The sequence below is a fragment of the Plasmodium reichenowi genome, chromosome 4 (genome assembly GCF_001601855.1).
Source record: "Plasmodium reichenowi strain SY57 chromosome 4, whole genome shotgun sequence".
In the NCBI taxonomy this organism is placed as follows: Eukaryota; Apicomplexa; class Aconoidasida; order Haemosporida; family Plasmodiidae; genus Plasmodium; species Plasmodium reichenowi.
In genome coordinates this window covers 140,157-149,173 of record NC_033649.1, presented here as the reverse complement: position 1 = coordinate 149,173, position 9,017 = coordinate 140,157, and the positions used below count along the sequence as shown (strand labels likewise).

The following is a 9,017-nucleotide window of genomic DNA, read 5'->3' as shown; positions in this document are numbered from 1 at the left end:
AAAATTATTTATGAAAACGTTTTTGTATTTTTTTAAATAAGTATCATAAAAAATAAAACATATACATATATATATATATATATATATATATATATATATATATATATAGTAGTACAAATTTTTTGTGAAATATTTCGTTAAACATTTATCATATAAAGGACGTTTCGACGTCAGCTTGGTCTGCGTCTCTTTGGTCAAGCAAAGAAAATTGCAGAAAGTGGTTTGGTCTATGTATATCTGCATAAAATGGTTGTGGTATATCAAGATGTGGTGCATATTTTTGATTATTATTAAATTTGATTCCCATTAAATTATAATTCCATATATGATCATCAGGTATTAAAAAGTATCCGACGAAAACATTTGATAATAATATTTGTACTGGTTCATATAAATTATTTACATTTGGGAACACATATAAATCTGATGAATTCTTTTTACTTTTAGCAAAAGAATATCCATCACTCGTTAATTTATATCCATTGATAGTACAACTACCAGGAGTAAATGAGCATGTAAGTATTATAGTTTTATTTTTATCCCACATTTTGTAAGTTTCGTCACGTTTTGTACCACCTTCACTATTATTAATATTATCATCTTCATTATTATTATTATAATCATCTTCATTATTATAATTATTATAATCATCATCGTCATAATCATCATCATCATTGTGACTCGCATCAGTAACCTTTTTCCCTTTTGACATTTGTCTCTTACATTCTTGTAAAAAGTTCAAATGTGCTACCATATCATATGCTGTCAAATGATTATTGGTATTCGAACAATTGGTTGTCTGTGTATGTATCCATCCTAATAACTCTAAATTTTGTAAATATTTACTAGATGGCATATAACTCGATAATGTAACTGATTGGTAATTACCTATTTGTGGAGGGATAAGTATACACTTAATTTCTTTCACGTAAGAATTATCTTCAGGGGATGATCCATACAAAAATCCTCCTACTTGTATTTTTAAATCTGATATGCATATAAATTTTTCCAATAAATTCTTGGCTATTACATATGTATAATCATTAATAGAGTTAATAATACTTGTATGATAATGGCTGTTCTGATTGTCTGAATTGGTGCCATTTTTATTTAAAATATTATTACTACTACTACTACTAATAGTATTAATATGGTTCATGTTGTTCATATTATTATTCACATATATATTCTTGGTTCTAAATAATAACGAATTATTTGCTAAATATCTTATTTTCCAATCCGTTTTGGTTGTAAACGTTTGCTGCTCATGTGGTGATAATGTTGATACAATAATTTCATTTCCATGCTTTGTTGTTGTTTTTGATGTTGTTACTTTCATCTGTTGTTCCATTAAATCCAAATTATTCTTCTCCAATTCAGCTATTTGCTGTCTTTGTATCGATGGAGGTGTTATTTCCATACCTAATAAAATATCTCTTATTTCATTTTGTGTTAATGAAGCTATGTGCACATTGTTCCGTTTTGAATAATCATTTAATATTAAATCCTTTAATTGTACTTCTAAATGTATCCACTGGTTATTATTAAACGAAGGCCATATATGATGTGGTTGTGTTGTTACGATGTTTTTATTTGGTTGTAATAATATTTTCGTCTGTTGTGGATTTATATGTAAACTTCTTAATATTAATATTAATCGACTAAACGCCGTAAATGAAGATATACTATTTAACCAATCATCATATAAATTAAATAATAACATCTGTGGCTGTGTTGCTTTTAATATTAAATCTCCTATTTTATTCAGTTTCAATAATGCTTGGAATGGTAAATTTAATTCAGTTCCTTTGATTATAATATTCGGGAAATCTAATAAATGCACTTCTAACGGATCTAACATACCTTTTCGTGTTACTATAATTTGCTTCGGCTGTTCTTCTATAGGTAATGATCTAATTAATGATGCCACTTCTTCTGCTGTTTTCCATTTAGCTAGCTGAGATAAACGCTTCTGTCCTATCCAAACAGATGTATGAATTATTTTTAAAAACAATTGACCTGTTTTAGGATTTAATATAAATATCGCACCATTAATTGGCTTCGTTGTTAAATTCCCTTCAAATGTTTTATGTATTGTAACACGATATACATTCGTATCATCCACAAACCATATAGTTTGTGATGAAAATAATTCATTATAATTCTGGGTATTCAAATATGGTTCGGTTGGTTCAGATGAATATAACTGTAACCCTTTTCTAATTCTTTCTCTTAATACATACAAAGAAGGATTTGATTGAACAATTTTCTGTAAAGCCTTTTGCATTAATGGTTTTAAATTATTAAACCAATTTCCATAGGCTGAATATAAATTATATGCTAAATCAACACCTATTAAAACACCAGTTAAACATGGATATATAGACAAATTGTCAGTTGTATAATCTAAAAATTTTGCTCTACTATATCTTTCTATATCATGAGAATCGAAATCACCCCACCTTAATTGTATATCAATCCAAAATTGATTAGATGTATAAGGAAAGGAACCAAATGATACCGAATTCATATTGTTACTACTATTACTATTATTACTACTACTATTATTACTACTATTCATCATATTACTGTTAAGCATAATGTTATTATTCGTACCACTTGTTGAACCTAATGTATTATTTGTAAATATATGGTCCTCATCTGTTAATAAAGACGGTTTAGATATTCCCCATTTGTAATTTGCAAATAATAATATGTCAGCACATGAACTATTCATTTTATACGACTTTCTTGGATGTATTGTCTCTTTTTGTACCGTCTCTATATCTAATAAATCACAATTTAAATCAAACACTTGACATATATCCATTACTAAAGACTCATGTATTTTTTGCCATAAATGTGCACGGAATATTTGTATTAAAGATATTTTTAAGGTTGGTATTTTTCCATGCATAAATATACCTGTCAAATCTAACTGTACTTGAAAACCTACATACACATTTGCTCTATTTATTGTTGGGGACCACCATAAAGTAAATCGTCTATTAGGTATTTGATTTAATCCACTTCTTTGTGCATTCGTTAATTTCTTATATTTCATTGATTCTTCAAAACCACTAGCTTTTTCCCAAAATAATCCTTCCCATGTTGGGAAAAATGTTCCTTTAAATAATGTATGCTCCAATATACCTTCGACACCTCCTAATGCTTGAATCATATCCGTTCTATAATTATTTAAATTCCATAATTTTCCATCATGTCTTTGATTAGTCCACCAAAACGGATTACTCTTAATAAGTTGATACTGTTTAAATAATTGTCTTATTCGCCATCCTTTATCATATGCTAAAGTATGTCTATCTTTTTGAAATAATGTATTTATTCTTGGTATACCTTTATCCCATGAATCTTCTAAATCTTCTAATGTTATTTTCTTATTCTGATTATGACATTCATTTCTTTTTAAAGCGTATTCACACCAAACTCGTTGACTTTCTAAAAACTCACTTTCCCATGTAGATATGTATCTATACAAATTGGGTATTAATTGATCTTCTTCATGTGACAAACCTGATCTAAAATGTGTTATTCTACCATTATCAGTTTGTTTCATATATCGTAAATCAGATTCTGGTATTAAAATATGACCCATAGATAACATACCCAACCCTCCTAATTCTTTAGGAGTATAAAAAACAACAGGCGGAAAACGAGATGGCATCTTTGAATTTAATCCGATCTTGATACGTGTCTGTATCTTGTTCTCACATTTTACTAATAAATCTAATAACTCCTCAGTATCTAAAACAGCCTCTCTAAAATATGTCATCAAACCAATCAACGTAGTATTCCACTTGTTTGCTATCTTAGTAAAGGTGGTACTACCAGAAGACATTAATATTTGACGTACACGATTTTCGAATCTTTTCATGCTGTTGTCAGAAACTTTTAAATAAGCTTCTGCTGTTATTTCTTTAGTCATTTCATTTTGTAACTTCCACGTCCCCTCCTTAACACTTGACGAAACCACTACGTTCTTTTCACCTCCGCTGGAATTATAAAAATTGTTCTTCACAACACCATCGTAATTATTATCATCAACCATATTTTCATGCCTATTGTCGTTCTTATTATTATCTTTGTTGTTATCACTGTTCTCTTCATTTTTGTACACATGAGAGGTACCCTTTGTTATCTCATCCTTCAATGAACCTACCTTTTTACTCTTCTCATCGTCATGGAGCAATCCATTCTTCTTACTCGTTTCATCTTTAATACCCACGCCCCGGGGATACTCATTCATATATGACGTATACATTATGCCATTGTAACCATAACTTAGCTGACGTATTTTCGGTAATATACGAACCTCAAAACCAGCTATGGAAAATAACAAATTAGGGTTATCCTTCGAATACACACTCACAAATGTATTATAATGATCCCAATCTAAGGATGTCAACGATCTTGGAATACGGTTTTGTATTTCCCAAAAGGTTGCTCTTCCTAAATTAACGTCATGTTTCATTTTCCTCATACGACAATCCCTAGGCCAACATGTTTTGTTATTATATCCAACGATATTCTCATTATTTGGATCTGGGTTTTCTGTCAAAAATTTCTGTATTAAATCTTTGGATTCTTCATTTGTAAATTTAAACAATATCCATATCTTATCCACATATCGACAATACAACCTAATTGGGTGTCTGGTTTCTATCTGCACATTCTGGAATGTTAAAAACTGATTGACGTCATTATAAGGACCTGCTATATCATATGCTCTTGTTAAACCCAATATTAACAAATCTATTATTATTGTATAATACTGAAATACAAATGACGAAAATTGCAAACCACGTATTATACCAAACGAATTTATATGATTCATGTCTTTAAATGTTATATTAGTGTTATTCTTTGCTGTTATATAATCTGCTATGTTGTGATCTACTATTAATCTTAATAACCTATTCAATAAGGTTAAATCAATTTTTTCATAAATTTTACTAAATTGAGTTTGAAGCATAACTACACATTCATTGTTCTTGGTGTCCCATATATTATGTAAATTATTTATACCTTGACACATTTTATATACTAATAGTGGTTGTGGCTCATTATCTGATGGCTTAACCCAATTCGGAAATAAATTTCTTAAATCACCTTCATACCATAAATACTGATCTAAATATGCATCTGTTATTTTTTCTAAAGGGTCTACTTCATATACAGGTACTAAATGTGTGTACAAATCTAAAAAGGATATTGATATTTCTTTAAAAGCTCGTTGTGTTAATAAATGTCTCTTTATTCTTGATAATGTTTCATATGGATTATCATATGCCTGTTCAATAAAACCCAATTCTTCTCTTTGTGATTGATTTAATCTATTCTTTACAGTAAAGGTTTCTTTTAATTTTTCTAAAGCTAAAATTAGTAGTTTCGTATCATGTTTATAATTTAAAGGAGGAAAAGGTATATGTGTAAATTTTCTTGATTCAAACCAATGTATAGCTGTTGTATATAATGCTACTGCTTCTTCTCCATTTACATAAGGCCCATCTTTTAAATATTCATGTTGCCTTTCTTGTTCTGCTTTAAGCCATAATCTAGTTAATCTACCTAAATTCTTTTTACATACAGTCTTATCTACGGTCGCGCCTCTTTTTATTCTTTCTCTATTATAATAGGTTGCATTAACCCACCAATCTGCTTTTAATTTTATATATCTAATTATTATATTTTCCACAGGTAGTGGAAGGCCTACCACTTTCCATGGTATATTAGCTTTCCAACACCTCCATGCTTCACTTAAATGTTGTAATATTAATCTAGCTTTACCTTTATTATTCTTTAATCCTTCTGGTATCATATCTATAATGTCATGCATAACAGCTGCTCTCAATTCTAAATCGAAATGACTTTCGACTCTTTGCTTAGTAACTGTTTTTGCTATACCTTTCGACACTCTTCCTTCAAACTGTCTAGCTAATAAATTGCTTAACCACCTTTCTAATAGTGGGATAACACCTCTTAAGAAAAAAATCCACACTCTCCATAAAGGAGCCCATAAACCACAACCAGGACCCTTACCAACAGATCCAGTATTAAATCGATAATATATTAAATGTTTTAAATCTTTACACATACGTACTTGTCTCATCAACCTATATTTATATCGATACATACCAGTCAATTGCCCAACGTGAGCAAAAATATATTGAATACCATCAGCTAGCTGATATGCATCTATATTACCTAATCGGTATTGTACATGCGAATCAACAATTGATTTGGTTAATCTTAATATTTCTCTACACAAATGAAATGCATTACCAAATCGAGATTTTTTCCTTTCTTTGGTTGTTAATGTTTTTACAGGTTTTAAATTAAAATTATAATCTAGGTGTAAATAATTTAAATTCTTACGATGTATTAATAAATTTAGCATATTATAACCTTGTCGACATACTTGTAAGCCAACTTCCACCCAATCCATTTCTGTACATTGGAAAAATTTTGTACTTTTAAATATACGAAATAAATATTTCTTTTTCATACTTTTTGGTCTTTTAGAATGTAAATGATTCAAAACCCAACATTTTAAAAGTTTCTGATAAGATACTCTAACCTTTACAGGATATTTTGTTGATATATGTTCTTTGAACCATGACTGTACTAAAGGAATATCGATACCTCTTCTGGTATATCCGCATTTCTTATTAAATGGATAAGGAGCATGATATAATTGTATACCGTTTATAGTACGTTCTGTGTATAAAGGATAATTGTGTAACAATGGGAGAATTCCATATTCTACATGTTTAATAATCATCTTTTTATTTCTTTTGAAATTATTATTATTATCACTTTGGGAATTATTATTATTATTATTATTATCACCTTTGTATTTATCATCATCATCACCTTTGTAATTATCATCACTTTTGTAATTATCATCACCTTTGTAATTATCATCACCTTTGTAATTATCATCACTTTTGTAATTATCATCACCTTTGTAATTATCATCACTTTTGTAATTATCATCGTTGTATGGATTTTTTCTTTTTTTTTTATTTTTTTCTTTTTTCGAACTACCATCATGGGAATCATTTTCCAACGTACTATCAATTTCATACGTCTCATCTTTATTTTTGCTTGTCCTACTACTCATATTGTTCGAGTTATATTTACTACTAGATATATACGTATCACTATTATCATTATTGTCAATGCTACTTACACCAGAATTATAGTCCTCTTCGTCACTATCTTTATTATCATTACTTGAATTTGTGCTTTTTCTCTTATCTCTTTTAAAACTTTTATAAGATGACGAACTTTTCCTGTATTTTCGATACCCTTTATCATATGTATTATCATCAGCATCAGAATGTTTGGAATGTCTCCTACTCTTGGAGGTTGACTTCTTTCTTTTGTTGTCATCACCATGATCATAATAATAAATTTCCTTTCTTGTATATGTTAAATAAAAATCGTCATCAAATAGTTCATTGCCTTTCTTTTCAGAAGATTTATTAAACTTTCTAATTTTATAGGATGGTATAGGATTTATAATTAAATCAAAATAAAATGGTGGCAAATCAATATCTTCTAATTTTATATATACACACATAGGTGAATGGTATTTACTAACTGCAATTTTTCTTGGTCTATTATTATATAAATATGGAAATGCTATTTTATATTCTGTTCTTATTTGCTGACGTATAATAATTTTATTTATGTCATTAAATTCATTCCAGTCTTCATCATCTTCATATATATCTCTATATAAGGGTTCAAATTTAGGCCCTCCTGGTATAGCCATATTTAATGCTTTAGCTGTATAAAATGACTTTAGATTGAATAAGTAAAAATAATTATCATCTTGGAAATCACTAAATAGTTGATTTCCCAGTCTATATAATACTCCCATTTGTTCTAACGACAATTTGTATTTTTTATAACTAGTACCAGGTATATGATTTCTATTATATAATAATGGTTTAGAATCATAAAACCAATCAATAACACTTTTATCTTCATCTTTATCTAATTTCATTTGTATACATTCTAATGGTTCAATATCTAGGATATTATCAGCATAATCTAAAGGTGGTTCTTCGTCATCAAATGGTGGGAATCTCATTCTTTTAAAATGCTTTCGATCTCTTTTTTCTCTTCTCATCATTATCCACATAGTACCCCATTGTGCTATATATAATGGGTCGATAACAACAAATGTTTCATTTACAAATGTTATAGCACCTGTTATATGATAAATTACTTTTGTATTCTTTATTTGTTCCCATGGCATAGGAATATTTTCTAATAATTTAAAGACAGCATGTGGGATATATTTGAGAGCACCTAAATAAACTCTTTTATCATATCTATATTTTTTATTACTCATATCACCATGTTCCTTAACAATTTTTCTTAAATGCTCACATGGCATTTCTTCCTTTTCTTCTATTACACCAAACTTTTTTTTTTTCGAATATTTCTTACTATTTAGCATTTTCCATTTTCGAGCTTTTTCCTTTATAATAGAAAATGCATTTGAATCATACATCGAATTTTCGTCTCGTTCATCTGTATTATAATTGTCTTGATCCCCTTCAAAATCGTGATATTTCTTTGCTTTTTTGTTTTTGTTGTTCATATCTTTTTTTTTCTTTTGTTGCTCATTAAAAGGTGATGGCAAAGAGATTCCATTCACCTCCAATTGGTCTATCTCATTATTATTCATTTTGATATTATTGGGTAGATATGAACCCTGTGATAAATAATAAGGAGAACAGTTTATGTCTTGTCCACCATGATCATTATTATTATGAATATTATTATGAATATTATTATGAATATTATTATGCATATTATTATGAATATTATTATGAATATTATTAGGTTGCATTCCCTCCTCATTATATAAGTTGGAATTTCTTACATTATCTGCTAGATTATTTGATACATTGTTAATAATTTTATTACTTTTCATTTTCATGTTTGGCATTTTCATCATATAAGGAGGTGGCATATTC

The 9,017-nt window shown here is 28.6% G+C and overlaps 1 protein-coding gene across 1 annotated transcript; it reads right to left on the bottom strand.

Moving 5' to 3' along the window:
* Positions 1 to 148: 148 nt before the first annotated feature.
* On the bottom strand, positions 149 to 9,017 carry PRSY57_0403000 (pre-mRNA-processing-splicing factor 8, putative; the record flags this gene model as incomplete). Its single annotated transcript, XM_020114493.1, has 1 exon — positions 149 to 9,017. A coding segment is annotated over one exon (8,869 nt), but the record flags the coding sequence as incomplete, so codon positions are not given.